The sequence below is a fragment of the Gymnoscopelus braueri genome, assembly GCF_963280865.1.
Source record: "Gymnoscopelus braueri genome assembly, chromosome: 23".
NCBI lineage: Eukaryota > Metazoa > Chordata > Actinopteri > Myctophiformes > Myctophidae > Gymnoscopelus > Gymnoscopelus braueri.
Genome location: NC_137625.1, coordinates 3,818,303 through 3,846,243, shown reverse-complemented (window position 1 = coordinate 3,846,243; position 27,941 = coordinate 3,818,303). Strand labels below are relative to the sequence as shown.

At 41.3% G+C, this 27,941-nt stretch overlaps 1 protein-coding gene across 3 annotated transcripts in view; it reads left to right on the top strand.

Moving 5' to 3' along the window:
- tspan11 (tetraspanin 11) overlaps window positions 1-27,941 on the top strand; it is a 48,257-nt gene that overhangs the window by 9,670 nt on the left and 10,646 nt on the right. For 2 of the 3 annotated variants that reach the window (XM_080421822.1, XM_080421821.1), the window contains exons 2-6: window positions 1,223-1,346; window positions 13,959-14,150; window positions 23,544-23,618; window positions 24,239-24,343; window positions 25,763-25,921. In XM_080421822.1, the coding sequence (XP_080277948.1) occupies window positions 1,260-1,346; window positions 13,959-14,150; window positions 23,544-23,618; window positions 24,239-24,343; window positions 25,763-25,921 (618 nt within the window). In that variant the 5' untranslated portion in view covers window positions 1,223-1,259. Of the gene's footprint in view, window positions 1-1,222; window positions 1,347-13,524; window positions 13,583-13,958; window positions 14,151-23,543; window positions 23,619-24,238; window positions 24,344-25,762; window positions 25,922-27,941 lie in introns of those variants that run through there. The other variant, XM_080421823.1, reaches the window with a different exon arrangement.

Genomic DNA, 27,941 nt, shown 5'->3' with positions numbered 1-27,941 from the left:
ACCAACTAGGAGTGCAACAGTTAATACAACTAAGCGAGTTATAAAAAAATGGTCATTTTAACAAAATAATCAATTAATAATGATCCCTATTTTCATGTCATAAGCGAAAAGCAAAATAAATAAAAGTAGCTGAAAATAGCTGATCTACAAGCTCACAACACACATACAGCTTGTAGGTCTGCTATGATCACTTTTTTTTGCATGACACCGTTGTGTGACCAAGTATTAAATAATGCTTAACCCTGTAAGACCCGGATATATTTGTACTTGCATTTTTTTTTAAAAACCTTTCAGATGGTCTTGTAGGAGTATTTTGAAGAGGAAAATATAATGTTTTTTTTATTTTTATGTTTTGGTAAGTTTTTATGCAAATGTTGACATATAGCAACGTTGGATCTATCAAATTTCCTATAGGCCATTTTTATGGATAACATGGCAAATGTGTAATTACTTCACTAAAACAACTTAATGATTCATTTATATGGTTTATTATTTGGCTTCAGATCAATTATGAATAATATTTGGCCTCAGAACAGTATACATTATGAATAATAACACCAATAAGCCATATTTTTAAATCAATTTTATTAAAAGAACGACAAAATAAAAATCAGTACAATATATGTAGTAAAGAAACCTAATAACCTAAACCATTGTCAGTGATCACACAATACTGTCTGGCCAACTCATTGATTTGCATTGATAAAAGGATGCAAACTGATCTCCACCCAATATGACCCTGCACATTCCTGACAATTCACACCTGCTCTGCAAAATGAGACAGGCACCCCCAATCACTTTCTTTTCAGTTGCGATAGTCCCAGAAACAGTTTTTCTCTCCTGCAAAGCACAGGCGGACATCACACTTGTTGCAGCTCACAATGGTGTAACCTGAACAACCAGTGTTCCTGCAGCGCCCTTTCTGTGTCTTCATTGGGAAGTGTCCAACTTGGTCTTTGCTTTGTTTAATCGATTCGTTGATATATACAAATATTTATGAAAACGTGCTTCATGATTATTTGATTACTCTGAAAAAGTAATCCATAAAAAATAATTGATAGTTGCAGCATTATAACCAACTGTAGTTCTAACTTCAACTTCACTGAAAAGCCGCCGTTCCCAGCTGCTGGTTAGTTTTCGAATCCACACAGTCTGTCGATCAAAGTGCATGAAACTGTCCAGAAAACACTCCAACAGTCCGTCTGTTGTCTCTGTTTTGCAGTCGTCACAGAGGCTCAGCTGAACTGGCGAAGGGGAAGATGTCGGCCATGTACAAAGATGACCAAGAGGACTGGCTAACGGTTTGTCTCAAGTACCTGCTGTTTGTCTTCAACTTCCTCTTCTGGGTGAGTTACAACTCCTAAAAACAAACCCCTTGGGGTTGTTTTCAGACTGACGGCCTGCCAGATTTTGGCTCGTTTACAGTAGATTGGAACCAGATTGGTTTTCGTCAAGTCTGAACAGTAAAGAAAACCGCATATCTTCTAGGTCAGGGGTTGGGCGACTTTGATGATGGAGAGGGCCACTATATTTCCACACTCACTCCAGAGGGCCACATTGCATATACTGTCGGGCCATTCTATGTCACTCAAAAGTAGCAAAAATAGCAGATCTACAAAGCTGAAAACGCGTTTTTAGCTTGTAGATCTGCTATTTTGCTATTTTTGAATCAGAATTCAGATTTTTTTTGGTGCTATTTTTTAATTGGAATCCTTAAAAGTAACATTTTTATTTAACTTCAAATGCATTTAGTTGTACGTATGTCAACTTTATGAACTTAAATACAAATACATTGGACATAAAAAGACGATAGAATTGTAATACTAGTCATTAAGCTACTACTAATATAGACTGAAGTAATTAAAGCTGGTCATGTTTGCAATTGTAACAGCTGAAATCAATAATATATCAGTTTTCCAATATTAACCTGCGAGCCGCATTAAGTGAAGGTGGGGGCTGCATGTGGCCCCCGGGCCGTCAGTTGCCCATGTATGTTCTAGGCCTTTAGAAAAGTCTTTAGAAATCTGATTTCTAAAGATCCGTCTCAGTCTCGACATTCGGACACTGAAGCGTGATTTATGCTTGTTGTAGGATGGTGTCGCTTGCTGGAAATAGCGGATTTGTAAACTCACAACGCTGTGAGCTTGTAGATTTTCCACAAGCAGCGACATCGTACGACAGACTGTAATCAAGTGTTATTCACGTCTGTCGTTAAGTCGTTACCACAGCAACCAATATCTGAGTACACAAATCTGAAGCCTTGGTGTCGTTTTGCAGCTATCACATTATTACAGGCAATGCCTGTAAGAAAACCTTCAGCTTGCAACAAACTGCCAGACTTGATTCACAGCTGACCTTTTGGATGTTTTATGGCAGTCTAGCATGAAGATTACATTTTGTATTCACTCGAAACTTGCACAATAAAATCCTCATCCATTTGCAACTTTGAGAGTGAACGAATGGAACCAAATGGACCCTTGTGGGTCCATTTGGGCACAGAGAGCCAAGGGAGTAATGCACTGAGTTCAAAGGGAATGATAGAGTATTTAGACTCTGAATAATTTAAACTCAAGATTTTAGAGCCTGTCAGTGTACCAACCCTGCACTCTGTTCCATCGTCGTTGGCACTTGATGTTTGATTCTGCAGTTTGCTGAAAGTTACGAGCTGCCGCCACAGAGCCCTTAGGCCTGGGTATAGAGCACTGAGCCCAATTGTGCAAATCATTGAATATATATATATATATATATATATATATATATATATATATGTATATATGTATATATGTATTTTTTTTTTAAGCAATTTTTTTTAACTCAAATCTTCTGGGGGGTTCCTGGAACAACATATTTGGAGATGGGGGTCCGCGGTCAAATACATATAATTTTGGGGGTCCTTGACATGAAAAAGGTTTGAACTACTGATTATAGCAACATACGTTTTAAAAATAAAAACTCTTAGGATTTAGAAGAGATTTGTAGAATCCCCCAGAAGCAAAGATTTGAGTTAAAAATGTTCGCTTTAAAAATATATATATTCAAAGATTTCATATTGCGGCACTCTGTACCGCGCTATGAGCTTGTATATCTGCTGTTTTTGAATAGCCAAAGAAATCTAAAAATGACACGGATGCGTTCCCGGTCTGAATGGGTTAATCGGGGCTGTATGTGTGATGCAACAGACATGGCGCTGCCAGCTCCCTTGAGTTAAGTCTGTGTTGATGTCCCATTCAATCCAAGACGCTCAAAGTGTGACTGGACGAGTTGATAGTCTTGTGTATTTACATGAACGAGTGGGCGTGTTGATGATGCTTCTATTGTCGAGGAGAGATGAGCTTCGCTGATGTGTTTGGAGAGTGAGATTGAAAAAAAAAACTGTTCATGAAGGGAGGGAGTTTAAAAAAAAGCAATGAGGATAAAGAAACAAAGCTATTGAAAGGGTTAGAGAGAGAGGCTCCGGTTAGATCATTGGTTCTCAAAGTGGGGTCCAGGGATCCTTTGGGGGGATCTCAATAATAATATTTTTTTAGTTTTTTCACACAGAACCAGGAGATAATGCGATCCAAAGATTTACTGGTTAAAGTATTTGGGAAATATTCTGCATCTCGGCTCCTGTGTTTTACTATGTATTTTTGGCGAAACATGCTATTTTCAACTGGGTATAATGTAGTATCGTTTCAAACATAAGCATGGTGTTCGATATAAGTAATTTCATTTCATATTGTGATACAATAATAGGTGATTCTGAGTTTGCAGTTGGCAGTGCTTGGAGGTGAAAATAACTGGGGACATCCCCCATCTGGTATGCAGGCTGAGAGGCGATCCACTTTGCATTCCCCCAACACCTAAACCTTTTTGAATACAAGATGCATTTCTCTGCTATTGATGTGTTGATCAGTCAACCCTTTAAGATCCTGGTCTTTGTCCTGGAGCAGAAGCTCCTAGCTTTAAGTGAGAATCAAAACAAGTCGCTGAGCCAAAACCTTTTGTTACCAAGTGGTTGATTAAAATACTATTGTCCTAGTGTATACAGACGGTTTGAAGCTAGCCCCCCTGAAGTCCAGGAAATGCTACCCCCGTCTTGCGTTCGAACCCATAGAGTCAGTCTTTTGTCTTAATTTTGAATGGATCAAAATATCCTTTGTTCCTTCCTGGGTGTGGGCCACAGACAGTGACAGAATGGCTACAGAAGAACTTTAAGTTTGGCTTTAACTCTGTCAAAGTTGAGTAAGACTATGTTCACAATACTAAAAGCCTTTTAAATGAGTAGTTGAAATGATTAAAGTCTTGATAACTATGACCTGTGTTGTTAACAAAGAGAAATGTCATTTAGGGAAAATATTCAGTCTGAAGTAACTGTTGTCTTATGTTGACTCATTGGATTTCTAACTACTGTTTGCAAACATGGAAGTATAAAGTGTGTGGTCTTATTCTAAAACTTAAGAGATGTTGAACAAGAATGACTAAACCAGCCTTTGTGTAATAGTAAAGTTTGATAATTGGAAATAAGACAAGTTTGTTACACTGTAAGGACAATGCTAATGTTATACTAGGCTGTGGGCGGGGACTCGAGCCACGACAAAGGAGTAAGGGCGGGTCTTAACTCTTGGGCCTCCCTTGGGGGTAGGATCTGAATCTGGTATAAAGTACTGTTGTTACCTGTGATGCGGTGCGCTGCTGATTAGACCTAACATGGCAGTAGCCTGTTGGGCTGAATAAAAGATGCCTGACTTAAAACCCTTGGACTGGATCTTCTCTCATTTGAACCTCTCTCCAGGAGACTGAATTCAGCCACTCTTTCGACCAGAATATACATCAGAATGGCGGTTGTCGGCAGTCGTTTTACTATTTTTTCCTTCTTTTTGGGAGGGAAGAATATACGAAAAGGACCTTGTTTGTTTGTTTTTGGTTTTGGGAGTGATCGGCTGGTTTCCTGGAGTTTTTTTGGGGGGGGATCTGGGCAAGGTAAGTGTTTTGTGACACTAAAATAGCTTCTAGTGACCGTTAAAGGCCTGGGAGCTCATAGTTTTTGAATGAAAATATAGTAATTTGGATCTAATTCAATATCGAGTGATCTAATCACTGACTTTCTCCACTTTTGTTTATTTGTGTTCAAAAGTGGCGGTGTTGAACTGGATTGATATTATTATAAGGCTGGACAACCTTTTGGGTAGTTCCTAAATCGAGTAATATAATTACATGTGCACACTTTTGTTTGAACATCAGTGGCGGTCTAGGGACTGAGCAAAGGGATTGTTTTAATTTTATAGAAGCCGAATAGATGGTTTCATTATCGCGCGGTCTAACTGCTACAAATGCACGCTCATGTGTGGGTCCATGCACACATGAGTGGCGATTCTGTACCCAAAGAATACATTATAGGATTTTGGATCTATTTCAATATCGAGTGATCTAATCACTAACTTTCTCCGCTTTTGTTTATTTGTGTTCAAAGGCGGCGATGTTGAACTAAATTAATATTATTATAGGGCTAGAGCACCTCTCTGGGTGGTTCCTATATCGAGTAATATAATTACTTATGCACACTTTTGTTTGTCGATCTAGGAGCTACACAATGGGATTGTTTACTGCCCTGAATGGATGGTTTCATTGTCGCGCGGTCTAACTGCTTGAAATGCACGCTCTTGTGGAAGTCTATGCATGAGCGGCGATATTGAAATTAAATAATGTAAATAGAGGAATAATACTTCCACAGGTCCCGGTTATAAGATCTGAATATTTGTACAGATGTCCAGATACACCGGCGCGTGTCGAACTTCGTGAGTCGATTGCCCGTAAAATGATCTGTGGTTTTATTAATGATGGAGTAAGATGAGTTAGCCTTGGATGTATCTTGGGAACAATAGAAAATATTTTCAATTAGGAGGGTTACTCTCGTCATAAGTGTCAGGCTCAGATGAGTAATCATTGATTACTGAACCAGAATAGGGTTGAGATTTTAGGAGGACATATTTTCTAGGGTTCTAGTTAGGGAAAAGAAAGGTACATGGAATTTCAAGGCATTGTGTGAACTGTTGTTTTTTCCCTAGCACTTGGATATCTTGTGGTCGTACGGGAGGTTATTTTTTTAGACCCTTTCTTGTGTTGTGTGTGAAGTGAGTGTGTGGGTTTTAATGGGTCTTTGTTGTGAGTGATGTGGTGTGTTTGTAAGTCTGGATATGAGTCTTGTGCGCATGTGTTCAGTGAGTGTGTTTTGATGAGTCTTTGTTGTGAGTGAGGGGATGTTTGTGAGACATGATGGGAGTCTTGTATGGAGGTTGAAGATGCAGTGAGGTGTTGAATGACTGGAGGCTGTGAGTGGTGGACGCTACTGGTGGCTTGAAATCGTTCTTAATTTTTGTATGAGTGGACTATGTTTTGCAGGGTTCATGCAGGCGTTTGGTCTGGTATAAATTTTTACATAGGCTATATTTGTGGTGTTGCCACGAATGGCTTATTGGCGGGTTGGAAGATAATTTCGACACATTTTGATTGTTGATGTGTCTTGGGGAGGTGTTAATTTTTTGACTTTAAGTTGGGATACTGGGTGCCTGTGGGTGCTTGAAGTGGCTTGATTTTTATAGTCTTTTGAGGATGATTTGGATTTTTTTTTTTTTCAACTCTGGTCTGTTGACCACAGTTGAGAGGGGGAGTGAATGCTGATTAGCTAAATAATGTGAAAATGATTATCTAAGGACTTGTGTTGAATAAATAGGTGATATTTAGGCCGTAAAACAACGACAATGATCTGCATGGATTGTTAAATGTGGTTGAAAGAGGACGAAAATAGTGAACTAATGTAAAAGATACAAGTAGGAGTTTTAGATTGTTTATTTTAATCTGTGCTAAAGTAAGGCATTGAGTGCTTTTAAAACAAGGAAAAGGTTTTGTTATAATTTGAATTTGACCCATTTTGTGCTTTATCCGCGACGGTGTTAACTATTTAACTGGTCTAATATGTTGTTATGAGTGTGTTGTCCTTTTTGTGTTAGATCATGGCTGTTTTTGGAGAGACTACAACCTGGGAATGCATGCCTTTGGAGATCCTGTTATCTGGCCAGAAACAGGGTTGTTTGTGTTCTTTTCGAATACCAGGGTTTGATCACGGATTGGAAAAGCATAACATGACCACATTAGGATCTGTTGGTGTTACTTTAAATATTGGGGGACATGTGATAAGCTAGCATGTGTGCTTCAACTAAAAAGACACACCTTATTTAGTTGACTCAGCCGTGAAGGGGTACATAGACAGTGTGGATTTAGAAACGAATGATGTGGTTATAATTGAAGGTTATGTAGAAGTTTCACAGGCTGTCTGGATGCACGGGTTCAGAGGCTTATTCTAAAAGGCCTTTGAGCCATGTGCTACAGGGAGATTTATGTGATCCATATTTTGTTGAAATTTGGTTTATTTTTAGGAGATCTTAGGACAGAACCATTGATTACCTCTGATGGTTAAGTGAGGGTATTACACCCTTTCTTTCATGTTTTTCTTAAGAACACAGTCTTTTCTCTTTTGTGCTAAAATGAAACTGTAAACTTTGCCTCAATTGAGTGACAGCTTGTAACCAGTTCCCAGTCTGAATCACTATTCTTTTAACTACCACGGATCGTTTCGATAGTGGACTAAAATACCTAATTCAGTGGTTCACCACTGGGGCTAAACATAGGCTGTACCTCTCTTTTGTTTGAGGAACAGATAAACATTTATAATACCAAAGCACCAGATAAGAGATGTTCTGTGCCTTTCTTGAAAATTACCATGTCCCTTTGTTCTTGTCTCTGTTAGGAGTCAGAAGCTGAGAAAGAGGGAGATTTGACCACATTGTGCAGTTTCGAGGTAGGTGTTGGTGGATGGGAGTCACCATGGTGGACAGTCTTTTCCTGGAACGGACCTAAGCTGCTGGCATTGTTAGAATGTCAGGGGGTGAATATCTTTTAGATATACTCCCATTGGAGTTGAATAGCGGTGGATCCCTGGGGTAGGGGAGTGTTTAGCACCCCTCAGGCCCGGGGTGCCGGCCACAGGAAAGGTAGAAAGATTAGCTAATACTTGATAGACAGTTAGGGAGGTCTCCGTTCCATTTGTTTAAACGGCTCTGCACCCTCGTGACGACAAATCACCAGCACTGATCTTTGTAAAATCTGTACTTAAGTAGAATAGATTTGAGTAGGCCATAAGCCGTGTAAACATTTTGAAAATATTGAGAGTAAAAATTCTGATATTACTAAACTTAGAACCAAGAGGGGTGATGTTTATACAGAGATTACTATAGAACAAATGTTGAAGTATAGGTAGGAAAATAGAGTTAAAAAGTTGCTAAAACTGTGGAAAATGGTACTATTAGGAAAATGCTAAAACGGTCTGGTCCATGAGTAACAAATGAGAATCATGGTTTTGTAAAATATAACAAAAAGAGATTGAGCCGAGTAATTTATGTAGGAATAAATTGACTAAAAACATAGCTAAAATGTGATATTTGTAGAAGGATGTCTAATTTCCTAGGGAAAGTATAGGGAAAGTTTTTTCCAAGTATTTTCATGTCAGGAACTGATGGCGTTGGAGAAAGTTGGAGACGCTGATGGATGCAGTACCAAGAGGGGACATCAGGCTGAGTGGACAGCAGAGTTCTACAACGGCACGCCCCCGACCATGCCACGCCAGGTCCCTCAAAAAGTCCCACTCTAGACCTGGAGGCGTGTCCGCGGCAGGAAACCGGCAGATGCAGCTCAACGGACCAGGAGGCTGTCTGTCTACTCATCTCTACAGGGGTCAGGAGGTCTACTGGTCCCGGGTGACGGCCGACGAGTGGGTGTCTCAGGTCTAGCGGCGTCGAGCAGAGGAGGAGCGGTGAGAAGTCTTCGAACTACATCACTACAGGACGGATGGAGCCCATCCATCAAACAGATGACTGGATGGTGGGGTATCTGAAAACCACCGATATACTGCAATGGTCCAGAATCCAGGTCTGGGCCTTCCAGATTCAACAAAGTTGCCTTGTCAAGATGAACGCCATACACTCTCTCCGTGGAGAGATATTCCCCAGTGACCCGGGCAGGCTTGCAGAGAGATGCCCTGTAGGTGTCATTGAAACATGACATCCAACCCCCACCTCTGATCCATTACACATTCCACTTCCCTCTGTCTCATGTCCCAAGCTGTGAACAGCTTCTGATTTAAGGACTGAATATTCCCCAGTAGAACTTGGACACTCAAGACGAAGACAGACCAGCGTTTTTTAGCTCAGGCGAAAAAAGAAAGACAGAGAACATTCTGTGCGCGTGGACACGAAAAGGACACTCGTTGTCAAAGTATGTTATATGATGTGTTTTGAACAGTAACCAAATGATGATTGTTTTCCGGTTTCAGTTGTCTACATAAGTAGGCTAATAATGGTTGCGTCTTTTCAGGTTCGACAGATGGCTGGCGGAGACTTTAACCCAGAGTGTTTTTATCAGTATTTTATTATTTCCCATGTTTGAAAGTTTCTTTATGGTAGACGTTATTAAGTCTACCAAGAGGGGATTTGTAGTATCGTTTCAAACATAAGCATGGTGTTCGATATAAGTAATTTCATTTCATATTGTGATACAATAATAGGTGATTCTGAGTTTGCAGTTGGCAGTGCTTGGAGGTGAAAATAACTGGGGACATCCCCCATCTGGTATGCAGGCTGAGAGGCGATCCACTTTGCATTCCCCCAACACCTAAACCTTTTTGAATACAAGATGCATTTCTCTGCTATTGATGTGTTGATCAGTCAACCCTTTAAGATCCTGGTCTTTGTCCTGGAGCAGAAGCTCCTAGCTTTAAGTGAGAATCAAAACAAGTCGCTGAGCCAAAACCTTTTGTTACCAAGTGGTTGATTAAAATACTATTGTCCTAGTGTATACAGACGGTTTGAAGCTAGCCCCCCTGAAGTCCAGGAAATGCTACCCCCGTCTTGCGTTCGAACCCATAGAGTCAGTCTTTTGTCTTAATTTTGAATGGATCAAAATATCCTTTGTTCCTTCCTGGGTGTGGGCCACAGACAGTGACAGAATGGCTACAGAAGAACTTTAAGTTTGGCTTTAACTCTGTCAAAGTTGAGTAAGACTATGTTCACAATACTAAAAGCCTTTTAAATGAGTAGTTGAAATGATTAAAGTCTTGATAACTATGACCTGTGTTGTTAACAAAGAGAAATGTCATTTAGGGAAAATATTCAGTCTGAAGTAACTGTTGTCTTATGTTGACTCATTGGATTTCTAACTACTGTTTGCAAACATGGAAGTATAAAGTGTGTGGTCTTATTCTAAAACTTAAGAGATGTTGAACAAGAATGACTAAACCAGCCTTTGTGTAATAGTAAAGTTTGATAATTGGAAATAAGACAAGTTTGTTACACTGTAAGGACAATGCTAATGTTATACTAGGCTGTGGGCGGGGACTCGAGCCACGACAAAGGAGTAAGGGCGGGTCTTAACTCTTGGGCCTCCCTTGGGGGTAGGATCTGAATCTGGTATAAAGTACTGTTGTTACCTGTGATGCGGTGCGCTGCTGATTAGACCTAACATGGCAGTAGCCTGTTGGGCTGAATAAAAGATGCCTGACTTAAAACCCTTGGACTGGATCTTCTCTCATTTGAACCTCTCTCCAGGAGACTGAATACAGCCACTCTCTCGACCACAAATATACATCAATAACAAGCGGACGGGAGGTTGCGATGACATTTTTTTCTTCTTCACAGAAGCACACAGTGAAACCCTCCGTGATTAACAACCATCAGGGGATTGATCATACGGGAGATAAATATTCTGTGGTTCTTGAAAGATTAGTCAGAATGCTTAAAAAAAGGCTTGCAGAAGCTACAGCCTGTTTTAGAAAACCCCTGGCAGTGAATGTGTTAATATAGCATCACAATAATTTTAACCACTTTAACCTTTTTATACTTTTGCTATTCAAAAATAGCAGATCTACAAGCTCATAGCGCGGCACTCGGTGCCGCGCTATGAGCTTGTAGATCTGCTATTTCTGAAAAATCGTGAACATTTTTGCAAACTTTTGTTCGAACTCGAACATTTTCTAACTCAAACCTTTGCTTTTGGGGGTCCCTGGAACTAAATATTTTCAGATGGGGGTCCGCAGCCAAATACATATAATTTTGGGGGTCCTTGACATTGAAAAGGTTTGAGAACCTCTGTCTTTAGAGAGCCAGGACTTTTCCCCCTCATCCTCTTGTTTTGTTCTGTTTAGGGACCGTGGTCTGGCATGTTTGGGTCTGACATTGCTGATGACCTAAACCAAAACGTACTGTTGTTTTTTTGTTTGTTTTTGTTTAGTTTTTTCTTCTTCCCCAAATTGCAGAGACTTGTTTCTGATAGATAGTTCTTTTTTCTTTTTCTTTTATTTTTTTGGAATGTATTGTAATGCATTTTACAGGAGGGGGGGGGGGCTCCTGGGTAGGACATGAAAGTTACGGATTGCAGCTGTAATTCCCAAAGGTGCTGGACTTTCTCCTGTTGCCCTTCAGACGAGCCATGTGCTGCTGTTTTTTTTTTTTTTTTAAAGTGGGAGTCAATGTTTCTGAAGGAAAGGGAAGGGAAGATGAAGGGAGGGAGCGTCTCTGACTGTGGCATTTCCTACATGAACGCTGAGGGAAACAACATGTCTGTGTGTGTGTGTGGGTGTGTGGTTGGACAGGACATGATGATCATTAACTCCTGATGTCTCATCTCCCCGTGTTTGTTTGGTTTGGAATCTCAACCACTCAAGCCCTATTTTATGTACTGCAGTGCATGGTAAGATAGTGTCTCGTGGTGAGAATAGCAGATCAACAAAGCCCACAACTTTGAATTAAGAGTTATACTCTTTGAATTAAGTGTGTGTGTGTGTGTGTGTGTATATATATGTATGTGTGCGTGTGTATATATATATATATATAAAATATTTGTTTTCATACTCGTTGACTTGATACTATGTTGTCAAAAGTACAATATTAGTCTTTGAAATGTAGTGGAATGAAAGTCATAAGCTTCCATGTGATGTGTTGTGAGCCTGTAAACGGCCTGTTTTTGCGTTTTTTGGAATATTTGTGAAACACATTACACCTATAATGACCCCAAAATAGCCAGGTTGAAAGTGGGTTTCGGTCTTTTCTCTCTATCCACCTCTCCGTTTCTCCGTCATTTCTCTCCATCTACCTCTGTTTCTCCGGAATCTTCTCTCAGTTTCTCTGTCTTCTCCCTAGCTCTCCATTTTATCAGTCTTTTCTCTCCATCTACCTTTCTGCGTCTCATTTCTCTCCTTCCACCTCTGTGTGTCAGTTTCTCCCCTTCATTCCTGTCCTCCTCCCACTGTGTCTGGCCTGCTGGGATCTCTCTTTTCTTTCTCATTTCTATCCAGTGTCACCGAGTTCCCTCTCTGTTCGTCACCCCCTGCCCTCCGGTTCTCCCTTACAGCCTTTTGTTTGAGTTTCCTTTTGTCAACAGTGACTGAGACTCACTCCATTGACTCACTGTATCCCATGTTTCTGGCTTGCTGGCTTGTCATTCTAAAGGCCCAGTCAGTCCTATAAACAGTGGTGGACAAGGTACTCAACCTTTTATAAACTAGCACTACTGGTGGTGAAATATAACTCCACTACAAGTGAAAGTTGCTCAAGTCAAATTTGTACTTAAGTAAAAGTACAGGAGTTCTTGCTTTAGCCCGTTCAAACCGGGAACGCCCTTCTGTGTAACCACTTTAACCATTATGTTATACTTTGGCTATTCAAACATTGCAGATGTATACAAGCTCATAGTGTGGCACCGAGTTTTAAAAATGTAAAAAAGTTGAACATTTGTGCAAATCTTTGAATATGTGTTCGCACAGATGTTCGCAGATTTTTTGATCTACAAGCTCATACTGTAGCTCATGAGCTTGTTGCGTGTCACATTGTGGTGTGTTGTGAGCTTGGAGATCTGCTGTTTTTGCATGACATAAAATGGGGCCTATGGTGGTTAAAGTTTCATCCTTCTGTTGTCTACTGCTGCTTCATGTCATATTCTATAACCTCATAATTCCTTTCCTTTTGTGTCGCCCATCCTTTCTTCTCTCGCATTCATTTCAAACTTCTGCTTACTTCCTTTTTCTCCATTTTATGCCTTCTTTGGAGACCCCTCCCCTCTCTAACCCCTCCCCTCTCTAACCCCTCCCCTCTCTGACCCCTCCCCTCTCTAACCCCTCCCCTCTCTATCCCCCGGCTCACTGTTCATTTTGACAGCAAATTTTTTTAGTCACAGTCTTTTGAATACAATTCTATTTTGTTTTAATTGTGAGCTTGTAGAGCGACTATTTTCCGAGTGCGACACCCGTGAGAAAAACCAAGCATGAAATGACTTGTCTTAGTTCTACTCAGTAACTAAAATGTTTTGACGATATTGTTATATTTAGTCATAGTTTTTGTCATCATAGGTTTGTTTTTATGTCGTTTTTTTTTGTCAGTGAAAAAAGGTAGTCGACGAACATTTTTCATCGTAGTTTCAGTCGACAAAATTAATAGCTGTTCTGGTACCGTTACCAGTAGCGGAAAAGCTGCCGATTCTGCCTAAAATGCTGGTATCGGTGAGTACGCCAGTCTTTGCCATTCCGATACCACAGAATTGATCACATGATGATGTCATTTACAGCAGTGGTTCTCACACTTTTTCGTGTCAAAGACCCCCCAATTGATGTGTAATTGGTCATCTGAAAATGTTTCGTGCCAGGGACCCCCAGAAGAGAAGATTTGTGTTTAAAAAAGGCTATATTATTCAAAAATGTTAAAACACTTTTCAAGATTTTTCTAAAACATAATAAAATCGCAAAAATATTCGAGGAATATTCAAATATTGAATATTAATTTACCAGCCCTAATGGTTGTTGGTATCGGGAAGACTTTTTTTTCATCGATACATCTCTAGAAATAAACCCTCCCTCCCTCCCTCCCTCCCTCCCTCAGGTGGGCGGGGCGGCGGTGTTGGGCGTGGGCGTGTGGACCCTGGTGGAGAAGAGCGACTACCTGAGCCTGCTGGCCTCCAGCACCTTCGCCGTCTCCGCCTACATCCTCATCCTGGCGGGCAGCCTGGTGGTGGTCACCGGCTTCCTGGGCTGCTGCGCCGTCATCCGAGAGCAGAGGAGCTGCCTGTCCACGGTGAGAACCACACCTCACCACACCACACCACACCACACCAGAACCACAACCAGAACCAGAACCAGAACCAGGACCAGTGTTGCCATGTATGCTTTATTATAAGCGACCTTGGGCTTGTTTTTCTATAAAGTCGCTTGTAAATGTTGGTGTTAATTGTCTGCGTATCCCCATCTGAAAACATTTTATGCCAGGGACCCCCCGTACCAGATTAGTGTTGTTAAAATACTTACTTACTTTTTTTGCAAATGGCAAATCTGTGACGCGTTGTGAGCAAAATAGCCCATGTATACAGGTTTAAATTGCTCGTGTGTTTTGGCCTTGTTTTCATAGACCTGGTGAGAGAGAGAGAGCCAAAAAGAATTTAGAATCTCAATCAGACAACTGGTGTTGTCTACCTTATTGACAGGAAGCAAAGAGAGGGGGCAAATTCCTGCCCTGGTGTTGTCTAACCTGAATGTGTCGTCATGGCATCAGCAAACAAATCAGTCGGCTCTATACAGTTATTATATTGTTATACAATTATCAGACTCTAACTGGGTCTCGCTATTGATCACAAACAACAATCAGAAGATGTTAATTTGGTGCAGGTGCCTTAATGGTTCCACTGTAAAATACAGATTATTATGGACTGTGATCTGATGAATCTGTGCCATTGAGGTGTTTTTAGTTTTTAGTATTTTTTTGTGGACCGTTTTAGCTGTTGCTATTGGTAGTCATGGCAGCCAGTTCCCACCTGATGTTGTGTGGGAGTTCTGATTGGTCCAGACCATACTGAATAACTGCTAGCTTGCATAACGTCTTCAGACTAGGACTGAAATCCAAGATGCACAGGTCATCTGGTGTGTCACATCCTCCACAGAGGATGACGCGATCTCCCAGCATGCAACAGCACATACTACTCGTCCCTGAGCACTTCCCCTTGGCCTCAATCTTCTTCCAGGAGAAGGTCTCTGGATTGCATTTCCACATATCCTTGAAAGGAGTCAGATCTTTGGTACCACCATATATGTACAGCTCTCCGTTGTAGGCAAAGGCTGAATGACTCCAGCGTCCTTCGGGACGAATCTTCGCAGAAGGCGTGCTCAGCCAGCAGTTGGTCTCTGTGTCAAACACTCTGATGTTGTAGAATTCCCTATAGCCCCCACAGCCCCCAAATACAAAAATCTTTGTCCCGATGATGGTGGCGGAGTGATAGTATGAAGCAGGTGGTGGAACGCCTCTGGTGTTAATGAAAGACCAGACCATTGTGGTGGTGTCTAACTTGTACGTGTCTGCGATGTATCTAGTCAGAAGGTTCCATCCTCCATGTATATACATGACCTTCCCCAAGACACAGGCTGAGTGGCCCAACCTGGCCGCCGGAACAGTCCCTGACACCTTGGGTTTGAACCACCTGTGGGTGTCCACATCAAATGCATAAAGCTCGTCGCAGTAAGTAGCCCCTCCCCAGATGTAGATGATATCTGCTATCAGCACAGCTGTGTGGCCACAGCACTTGGTGGGAACCTGGCGGCGACGATCTCCTCTTCCAGGTATCACTGGAGGCAACGTCCTCCAGCGCAAAGACCCGGGGTTGAAAACGTGCACATCCATATAGTCCTTGTAGTTTTGACCTCCAAAGGCGTACAGCCTGTGCTCCACTGCAACAGCAGCGTAGGAGAATCCTTTTGGATCTCCGTTCAGATGTACCGCCCAGCAGAGCATTTCTCACACCGTAGACCAAGTTGGATTTGTAAAGTCTTGCTCTGTAAAAGAAGACTCAATCCTGCTCTGTAAAAGAGGAGTCTACCTAATGTGTTGCTTATATCAGTCCAGTGGCACAAACGTCACACAAAGCTTGACAAATCAAGCCAATGAGTTGCGTCGGCCAATCAGGGAAGCTGATTGCTGTGGCTCTCCCTAATATAGAGAATGGATCAGCAGGCAGGTTGTGTTCGGCAGTGCAGACCAATCCTTTATAGATGAGCTTTCTAGAGGCAGATACACTTGTTGGTAAAAGTTGCTAAATGACGTTGTGTTTATTTGACGATTAATGTTAACGGACATGGTTATGATGATGACTTTGTGATGTCGTAGCTTGGAAACCAGACGAATATGCCAGTGCAAAAAAAATTGATAAATAGCCCTCGGGCAGATTAGTCTGGCCCCGCTCGGTTGTGTTTGGATTTCCCTGCCCCCGAAGTTGTGGGGGACCAATCAGGACACAGTATGCAAATATGGGGCAGGTTTATCACCAGAGACATTTTTTTTATTTACCCCTTGGAAATGCAGGTGCCACACCAGCTCTGTGTGGCACGCAGTCTGAGCAGTGATATCAGTCTGGCCATGCTAGGCTAGTGATGTCGTTGAATGATGATGTCATGTAGATTACCCAATGACGTTGTCTGGAAGATGACAATAGCAGGTCGACAATTTAACCCTGTCGTCCCTGTTATGGACATGTCATTATAGACAGGAATATTAATACATTATGGACATGTCATTATAGACAGACATATTAATACATTATGGACATGTCATTATAGACAGGAATATTGATACATTATGGACATGTCATTATAGACAGACATATTAATACATTATGGACATGTCATTATAGACAGGAATATTAATACATTATGGACATGTCATTATAGACAGACATATTAATACATTATGGACATGTCATTATAGACAGACATATTAATACATTATGGACATGTCATTATAGACAGACATATATTAATACACACAAACATACTAAATACGATTGAGTCTTATATAATTGACTAACAATATTCTGATATGTTGGGGGCTATAGGTGCTTGCATAATATATGAACTATTTTAATAATACAATTTGAATAATTATTGTAATAATGCATCATTACAATTCGGGGAAGCAATCATTCAGAATGTGAATATGATAACCAAACGGGGAGAGGCATTCGTGATTCATTTCACTCAATTACAACAGTCTTAACGAGTCACTTGTACCGTTGCGCTTATAATGATATTATCTCTATCCTAATATTGATATTCTATTGCTATGGTCCAGCTCGTTATTCTGTGTGGAACCATTGTATCTCTCATCGTTTCTAGACACTGCTTCTCTTGTTACTCTGGTCGCAGTTAGAAAATGCTGATTCATGGTCTGTGCACTGAGGAGGACATTCATCTGCTATGGATCTGCACTTTCTGGCCATTTTGTTGTCATTTTTATGTTCTCCAGTAAGTGGACCTTTGTTTTGCTTTTGTGGCCTTTATTTTGGGACGAGGATTGAAGTAGGGATGGGTCCGAATAAACCGTTCATCTTTTTGACTATCTAAACTCAAGTACCTACTGTATATGTATGTGCAAAACCATTAAATTAAACCGTTCATCCTTTTGACTATCTGAACTTAAATACCTACTGTATATGTGCAATACCGTTAGATTTTTAATGACCACAATATGAGAAAATAAATGTAATTAGTGAAAACTGCACAGAAGCAACAAACAGGGCTGGATTCAGACTGTAATGAGCAGATCTAAAATAGATAAGCATCTTTTATACCGAGAAGCTGGATAAATACTGGCAAAACATGCAGGTCTGCTCTCCCCTGTGAAAATATCGATGTTGGGCAGAAACCTTGCATATCCATATACAAGGTATATCCATATACAATAGGCCAACTTTTTAGGTTGGCCTATTGTATACTTAGTTGTATGACAACGCCTTGGGTGCTAGTAAACTCTTCACGAATAGTTCGTTAACTTAACTTATTTCTCCCCTTCAATAATACCAATTGGTATTGTATTTTATATTATTTCTATAGTGTGGGTAGCGCACTATGTAACGTTCCTCTTCCACCCTGGATTGGAACATGGTTTCCTGCGCAAGTGCTGACATTTTTACCATTGAGCTCATAGAGCCTGCCTGTTTGCTCAGGGGATAAATTGAATCTTGACAATAAGGTCAAAATTCGTGTCATATCCTGTGTCAAGACATCAAGAGCAGTGAGACGACCCCAATTGTATTAGTTATATTGTATTAACATGCATAAATAAAATTGTATTGATTTAAAAAAGGTTACATAGTGTCGCTTTAAGTCTGTCTGTGGGTTTTATACATATTTTACCAACGAAAAGTATATTAACAAAAACTTGACTAAATAATAACTGCATTGGAACACAGGTTCTTTTAAAGGGATTGTAGGCGATTCAGAGATAAACAAAGAAAAAAACTCCAGCAGTTCGTTTCCCCGACCACCAGGGGGTGACGCACGGAGGACTTCCATAGAGTTAAGGGGACTTCAGGTCCGCCATGCCGAATATAGGATACTTTATTCGGATACAATTCGCGGAACTGCCCGCCCCTGCCGGTTCTCTGAATTAAAAAAAATAAATAGGCTCTTTCATGACAAATTGACCACATATATGAAGTTAAACAACTAAATTCTATCCAAACGCTATCTGAAAAGAAAATTATGTGCCTCAAAAACGAAGTTTGAGAGCATTTTAAAACCGAAAGTAAAAAGTTGACACGGACGCGCACGGATGCGCACATGCGTGCGTTAATTTACGGCCCGCCACAAACATAAACAGTAGGGAAATACGGATTTCAGAAAGAGGACTGCGTTTCAATGCAGGAAAACACCCCAGCATCATTATATAGTGGCTGATAGAGGGGGGAAAATGCTAAATATATATATAGACATATTTTTCAAATTTAGGCTTAATGTTGCCAACAATCCCTTTAAATGTTTTACCAATTCCTGGAAAAAACAAAGGTTTTGTACGTTCAAGGTTCCCAACAGACACCGACCTATAACCCAACAACACCAGCTGTAACATATGACCCTGGTGCTTCATTCAAGAGCTCTGGGCTGCAGTGCTGCATGCTGACAAATGGCTCCGACAGCAGCTTCACTGTCCTCATTATTTCATAGAGACGGGACCCGGTGGGAGGAGGTGGGTAGGAGGTGAGCATGCGCTGCAGCAGGTCTGCTATTTATAGCTCTATCAACAGTATCTCCGGCTGATACTGTAGTGTAGAGGATGCAGGTGGAGCTAAGGTGTATGCAGGTTTGATCTGTTAGAGCACAGATCTTCATAGTGGTGGCTGTGTTCCCCGGGATTTAGCCCCCCCCTCGGACACACCTGTGGACTACACCAGGTACAAATGACTTTTTGTTGCACGCTCTCATGGAGCTACTTGCGGATTATACTAGGGTCAGTCCACTCTAGGTGGACACGCACTGACCTTTTGCACCTTAATCCCTTGTATAACGCACTGACGTTTTTTTGGTCTTTTTTTTTATTGTGCTCCTTTTCCTCTAAGCACCTTAACGTCCATTGTCTATCATGCACAGTATAAGTATAACATGCACAGTATACAATACATTGCTGCTATGCTCAGGCACCTTAGTTTAGTTTTTTTTAGTTTTTATTATCTCAGGTTTTTGTAAATATGTAGATAACTTGTCTGGCCTTCTGTTGCTCTCTTGTTTTGATCTCCTTCCCACTTACCCCCCACCCTCTTCTTCTCCCCCCCCCCTCTTCTTTCTATGGAAACTAACGTTGCGATGGGAACGATGTACAAAAAAGAATTTCACCCACTTTTTTACCTTGTAAACCTGTGATGTGACAATAAAACTGATTCTGATTCTGATTTTGATTCTGATCACAGCCACACTTGTAAAGTTGAAAAAATCTTTAAAAATCACACCCTGTGTGAAGTGGGCGGTGTCTTGCTAGCTAATCACAATACTGAATGGAGTCGATCAATCATGTACAAAGGATAAATACATTTATTGAAACACTCTTTATGATGGACAAAACCATAACTTGAAAAAAACAAAATTTTGGTTTTTTTCAAGCTTTTTTTTTTTGATTTTTTGGGCGGTGAAACCGCCCCTATAAGTGAGATTTGGAAAAATGTACATTTTCCTGCGCTGTGATCTGGGCCCAGGAAATTAGTAGAATTATCCTGCGCTGTGATTGGCCAATCACAGTCCTGAATAGTCCTGAATAGGCTGTGATACATAGTGATGGAAGCTCACTTTAAAAAAAAATGATTTTTTGAAGTGCATAATCCTATTTATAGGTTATTAATGTCATCATGTGTCTCGCTAGCCAATCACAGTGCTGAATAGAGTCAGCCAATAGAGTCAGCCAATCACAGTACAGCTAGGGGTGTACTAATGAGCCAATCACAGTACAGCTAGGGGTGTACTAATGAGCCAATCACAATACAGCTAATGAGGTGTCCCAACCCCACTTATAGGGGCGGCTACACCGCCCAAAAATGTGGGCATGTCATTATTGTAAAAAAAATTCAAAAATGTTCTCTGCCGCTAGCCTAAGCCCTACCAATTTAATTTATGTAGTCTGTTTTTCCTCTCAGTAGCCTAACTGAGAATTGAGCTATACTAAAACGTTTTATGTGTCCCAAGTTTACATGATTTGCCTGGTTTCAGCCCCCTTGAATCTTTAGTTGCAGACTATAGAACCTTCCTAGGGTCCAGTGTGTTTTCTTGGTTGGAATTCCACCCAGGCCAGTCGGCGTCCTTTGAATGCGATGACAGTATCACATTATGACAGTTTAAAACGATGGCTGTAACGTTTGTTGATAGAACTGATGTTGCTATTGAAGCTGTTTCGAGAAAAAAAAACTCCTGGAGTAATGAAGTGAAACGCAGTGGAAATTCAGGCTCAGTGTTGGGCTACTAGAAAACCCACAGTCTACTGGAATAGGCTCTGTGCATCACAGTAGTCCCGGGTTTCCAGAAGGTGTCATACCCGTTTCCTGTCCCGGTTCAGTTTCCCATTGCTTCATTTCATTGGGTCGGCAGCAGATTTGAACCGGAAACGCATACGAATGTGGTTACCGTTCAAATCTGCTGCTATTCGAAAATAACCGGTCTACAAACTTACATCGCATCGTGATGCGACGCGTTGTAAGCTTGTAGATCTGCTAGTTTTGAAAAATACATGTTGACGAATCTCCTCTTATGGGGGTTCATTCTTGGCACAAAATGTTTTCAAATGGGGGTTCGTGGCCAAATATACAGCGTATCCATTCGGGGGTCCTTGACATGAAAATATTTATATTTCAGAACACCGTATATACTGAATCGAGAATCTGTTTTGAATCTTGAATTGCACTGAATTCATTTTGTTATCGAATCATGAGATGCCCGTTATAGCAAAACAGATGTTTACTCAAGTCCTTTTAAATGTTAACTTTTTTTTCCAAGAAACCATCGCTCCCCTGTAGCCGTTGTACGTGACGAACGATGCGGTCCGTCTTCACGTCGCGTCCCCCTGCTGCCGTGCAACGGGCTGGGATGTAACATCTGGCCTTGGGCCCAGCGCCAACGCTGCTGCTGTCAGAACTCTTTGAGCACACAGGCTCCCTGACAGGTCGGCCTAATTAGATCTCTGTGCACACATGCGTGTATCGTTGCTGTCGGGCAGAAACCTCCTATCGCGTTATTTTAACTTGTTGTGTTTTTCTTCGTAAATCAACAGCCTACTTGATCATACTACAGCGTCACACAAAAGCATCACAAGCTCGAAACGCGGCGCAAAGCGACGCGTTTCGAGCTTGTAGATCTGCTACTTTTGATATTTTGGAATTTGAATCCTGAAATGTAACAGTTTTGGACATAATCAGGTTTCCACCCGACTGAGACGATATGTAAATTAGAAAAAGGCTGGATTTATTCGTCTTCGCGTGTATTTGCAAGTGTGTGTGTGTCTGTTTATCTCAAATTCATACTTCGTCGCATGATGGTAGCGGTGTGGAAAATAGTCAACCTCTAAGCTCACAACACGTCAATCTCACAACAATGTGTTGTCTATTCTCGGCACACTACGCCACATAAATTAAGCATCAGGCAACAAGGCATTCATGTGTGTGTCTGTGTGTGTGTGTGTGTGTATGTGTCTGTGTGTGTGCGTGTGTGTGTGTGTGCATAATATCCAGCAATTTTATGTGTGCCGTCACAAGTTTCCGTGTGTGAATTTTCTCCTGCGAGCGAGCGCATTAGTTTTGATCCGGTTGCTCACTAAGTGGCCAACCTGTCAAGTGTTTTTCACCGCCTGGGCAATATGTCCCTCTCCTATGTCCACTCTCCTATATCCACTCTCCTATGTCCACTCTCCTATGTCCACTCTCCTATGTCCACTCTCCTGTCTCCATAATTACTACCCGCCTGCTAGTTCACACGATTCATTTTCGATGTTTAGCTATAGAGCAACATACGTTTTTCAGAAAGCTCTTGGGATTTAGAACAAAAATAGCAGATATACAAGCTCGTATATGAGCTTGTATATCTGTATCTGCTATTTTTGAACATTTTAGAAAAATTTTCTCCTGGGGTTCCCTGGCACAAAACATTTTCAGATGGCAGTCCGTGGCCAAATACATATCATTTTGGGGGGTCCTTCGCACGAAAAAGTTTGAGAACTAATGATTTCTAGCATTTGTAGAATCGGCCTCAGGTGTTAATGGGTTAAGTAGCCCAGAACTAGCTCTCCAGATCATCATTTTTGTCATTTTCCCCTCGATTCTGCACTACAACAACGTGGGCAAAACACATCGACATCATGTTGGTTTTAAGAGGGGGTCGTCTTCTTCTGGAAAATAAATGATGTTTTTGTTGTGGTTTGTAAATGACCAGGTTTTTTTTTTGTTGCCATAATGAAGTAAACAATGTTTTGGATCTTCAACTCAATTGAGTGTTTTATAAAGCTCATTAAAAGACTCCCCAGGGACATTTTGACAGCGTTTCCCTGCTCTTTTCATCGGCGTCGCACGCTGAACATAAAATAGCGGACCTACAGGCTTACAGCGTGTTGTGTTCACAACGCGTCGTGAGCTTGTAGATCGGCTTAATTACGGCATGCAGCGCCTTTGTGTGATGGATTATAAATTACACAGTCCATCACATCAAATTCACTGTGTTGGTTGTCTTGTCGGGGGGGGGTTCTGTGGAGCTCTGCCATCTGTACGCAACAACAATGACAGCTGAAGGAAACTTTTAGTGAGTTGTCACAACGAGTGAGACACTTTCTTAACCCATTAAACCGGGAAAGCATCTGTGTCATTTTGGATTAAAATGGGGGGTCCGCGGCCAAAATAAATATCATTTTGGGGTTCCTTGGCACAAAGAAGTTTGAGAACTACTGATTTTTTTTTTTTTTTATCGGTCTCAGGTCTTAATGGGTTAATGTAAATTTAGTTCAGCTGAAGTTTAAATAGAATATGAAGGGAAGTGTTTTGTTAATAAACAACGTTCTCTCTTTGTCTTCATGTCTGTTGGTCTGTCTCTGTCTCTCTCTCTCTCTCTCTCTCTGTCTCTGTCTCTGTCTCTGTCTCTCTCTGTCTCTCTCTGTCTGTCTCTGTCTGTCTGTCTCTTTCTACAGTATTTCTCATGTCTGCTGTTTATCTTTCTGATTGAGTTGGTGGCTGGTGTCCTGGCCTATGTCTATTACCAGAGGGTAAGTAAAGTACTACCTTGTATACTCTTACTTACTCTTAACCAGATGTTTTATTCTTCACTGTGTTTGATGCTGTGTTAATTTGTCGCCACATTTTTTAATTTAGTTTTAGTCATAGTCTAATCTTGTTTCAGTCATATTTTAGTCATCTGAAATGTGTTAGTCTAGTTTTAGTTGGACTAAATCGACAAAATCTACAGTTGATTTAGTCGACAAGAAAATATTTTGGCAGGCTTTGATGCCGTCGCAAGGCCTGATTTGTGGACCTGATTTGAGTTATTTTTGGAGTGGACACCCACGTGCAGCCAAGCATAACATGACTTGTCGTAGTTCTACTGGATCTCTTCTCCACTTTTTTTTGTCATCATAGCTTAGTTTTTATTTAGTTTTCATCAGTGAAAAAAGGTTTGTCGACCAACATTTTTCGTCGTAGTTTTACTCGACAAAATGATCACTGGTTTGATGTTAATCCAGTGTCGTGTAGGGAGACGATCGTGTCGATGCAACAGAAGCGTCAGTGTTACATAATTCATTGTTTCTCTCTTCTCATCACTGCCTCCCCTCCTCCCCCCCCTCTCTTTAAACCTCCATCTTTCCTTCTTTCACTCCACCATCTCCAGCTGAGTGAGGAGCTCAAGCAGCATTTGAATCACACCATGACAGAGAACTACGCCCAGCCAGGGAGAGACGCCATCACAATGGCAGTGGACAGACTACAGCAGGATGTATGTTCGCACTACATTTCCCATCAACCTTTTGAGCTTTTCTGTTTTAGAAGAGCGAGTCATAGAGCTCTGGTTAACCACTACTATCTTATGCTTCAGTGTACGGCGATGTTGCATGGCGAAAATAGCAGATCTACAAGCTCACGACATGTCGCATTATGACATGTTGTGAGCTTGTAGATCAGATATTTGTAGAATCCCCAGAAGCAAAGATTTTCGCTTGAAAAAAAAAAAGAAATATATAAAAAGATTTGCAAAAATGTTCCCGGATTGCATGGGTTAATAAACACAAACCCTGTAATACCTGATCCACCTCACCTGGTCGAATTGGACTTGCTTGCTAATGCCCCCCATGAATATGCACACGTTATGGGCGTGTTCCACAAGTGTGGAGAGGACATTGCTTTCTTTTAAAGACCTCTTAACACATTCCATGCCAGACGTTAATCTCATAATGTACTCACCAGTGCCAACGTGTTATTGTTGTTTTTTTGTTTTTTTCACGTCGCCATAGATCTTGTTAAAATCCTTAAGATTGAGCCGTGCACTGTCTGTTTACATCCGCGAGATCTCACTGTATCTACCAGTGAAAACCACATGTCAAACGGATCTCCATGGTTGTAGTTAGAGCGGATTACGTTAAACAGTGATATGCGAGGAGAAAAAACTACAGGAAGAGAATTGAGTTTCAGTGTGCGCTTTAGAATGGGGGCCGACGTGATCGGCAAAACCGGATCCCAAATAATTCTGTTTCCGGTCTTCAAACCGGAACCGGAAATGGATCAAAAAATTCCGAAAGTGCACCTGGGAAAATTTCAACGCGAATCGGCGGTTCGCGTAGATCTACGCGACTGGCACGCTGCGGCTTTAAATAGGTTCGCGTAGATCTACGCGACTGGCACGCTGCGGCTTTAAATAGGTTCGTGTAGATCTACGCGACTGGCACGCTGCGGCTTTAAATAGGTTCGCGTAGATCTACGCGACTGGCACGCTGCGGCTTTAAATAGGTTCGCGTAGATCTACGTGACTGGCACGCTGCGGCTTTAAATAGGTTCGCGTAGATCTACGCGACTGGCACGCTGCGGCTTTAAATAGGTTCGCGTAGATCTACGCGACTGGCACGCTGCGGCTTTAAATAGGTTCGTGTAGATCTACGCGACTGGCACGCTGCGGCTTTAAATAGGTTCGTGTAGATCTACGCGACTGGCACGCTGCGGCTTTAAATAGGTTCGCGTAGATCTACGCGATTGGCATTCAATGTGTTAATGGCATTGAAGTACTTCGCTGGGTGTGTTAATAATTGTGGTGTATATTTATGTATCGTCTTGTCTTGAATGTATGCATTGGCCCGAGCAGAACCATTTCCCCTTGTGGATGATAAAGGACATCTAATCTAATCTAAACCTTGAACCCTTCCAGTTCAAATGCTGCGGCAGCAACAACTTCCAGGACTGGAGGCAGAGCGCCTACATCTCCTCGCCGGGAGCGGAGCGCAGGCTGGTGCCGGACAGCTGCTGCAAGACCATCACCCCTCACTGTGGCACCAGAGACCACCCCTCCAACATCTACAAGGTGGAGGTCAGTGTACAGAACCAGCATGTGCTGCACACAACAAACACACTGACCCTCGAGCTCGGGTTGTGCTCTGTTCTTTGGAGAGAGACCTGAGGCCGATGCTACTTGTAAGCTTGTATTTCTGCTATTTTTGAATAGCCAACGCTATAATCTAACTTGACACGAGAGTGATGTTTCCCTTTTAACCCATAAAAACCGGGAAAGCATCTGTGTCAACATTATCTCTATATCGTCGCTGTTGGGCAGAAGAAACCTTGGATCTCCGCTACATTATGGTTTTTCATTCAAACAAATTTAGCTTGAGACCCAAAAGAGAAATTTTATGTATCCCGGGACCCAAATGAAATGTTTTACTTCGGATTATTACAAAAACATTTTTTTAAATAACACAAATATTATAGGAAACGAAAAAAGAGCCACATTATTTTCTCACTCAACAGTAATCAAACCAACATGCAGTGTAAGTGTATACAGGGTATCTACATGTTTCTAAAGTGAACATTTAATGACTTAAGACCTTTTTAATACCAAATTGTCAAATATTACGTACACTACAGTATGAATGAGGAAACCATTGTGAAAATAGCCGATCTACAAGCTCACAACGCCTCGCACTGCGAGGCGTTGTGAGCTTGTAGTTCGGCTATTTTCACAATGTTTATGTGGAACCGAGTCAAACTAAATGTAAGTGCTTGTCTGGGTACGGGGTCCCCAGTTCAAATATGATTATTTTGTGGTGTCGTGGCCTGAAAAGTCTGGTAACCCTTGTCCTATTGTATACTTTGGCGTATGACAGTGTCACACAAAAGTTTATGAAAACAACTTTTACAAAATATGAAATATGGAGATACAAGACACCTGCTCGACAGTTATGATATTCCATTTGTTGCAACTTAAATGAGAATAGTCGAATGGTAATTCTCTGGTGTGAAAACTCTTCAAAAGGCTACACTTCACTTTTCCCCCCGACAGCGTGCGCCGTCTGTTAATGAATAAAATATCAGGTAGAGGTGGAGTGTTTTAAATGTTTTTGATTATGTCTTTTGCTGGGAAAGCAAAAGAGACCACTTCTACCGGAGACCTCGTGTATTTATGTCTAGTGTGCCTTGGTTGGTGTTTCTGAAGTTTTTTTTTATTCATGAAATACTCAATCATGTTATTGTTGTGTGTGAAAGTATGTCAACTGGAGAGATTTTCTGGCAGAAAAAAGCTAAACAAACTCGCAATGGAAGTGTTGGGACCGAGTGCACATTCACATACAGAAATACAGACTCTTCATGAAACATTATTGTGTACCTTATTAGAATTTTGCTCTGCTTCATACCCACCATATTTAGACGTTTATAATGTGTTTCATGATGACCCTGATGAAGACCACAAGCGATAACATTAATGTTGGTCTATATCACTGTTTCCCAATCAGTGGGTCGGGACCCATCTTTAAATTGTTATGGTCGCGAGTAACACGACTTGTGTGCTTTTAGGTCTACTATATTCTCTAGTTTCTAACATTTTTGAAAATGTTAGAAATTTGTATTATTTTTTAAAATAATAATGACATGCCCAACATAGGGATGTCAGATTGAAAGTAGTTTAGACTGTCAATAATAATCGTATGAATTTATCCTGGGAGGATTTATTCAGCCATCCTGGGCTAACTGTGCTATATACTGTAGGCCAGTGGTTCTCAAACTTTTCAGACCATGACCCTGGGGACCCTGGGTGGGTCCCCAGTTCAAATAAGATTATTCTGGGGGGGGGGGGGGGCCCCCAGAATAATCTTATTTGAACTGGGGACCCCCCAAAATAATCTTATTTGAACTGAGGACCCCCCAAAATAATCATATTTGACCAGGGGAACCCCACCCTGACAAGCACGTGGAATTGTAGGAGTTGAGGCATTACATTTAATTTGACTCGGTTCCACAGATAAATAATGTGAAAATAGCCGATCTACAAGCTCACAACGCCTCGCGTTTCAAGGCGTTGCGAGGTTGTAGTTCGGCTATTTTCTAAACTTTTG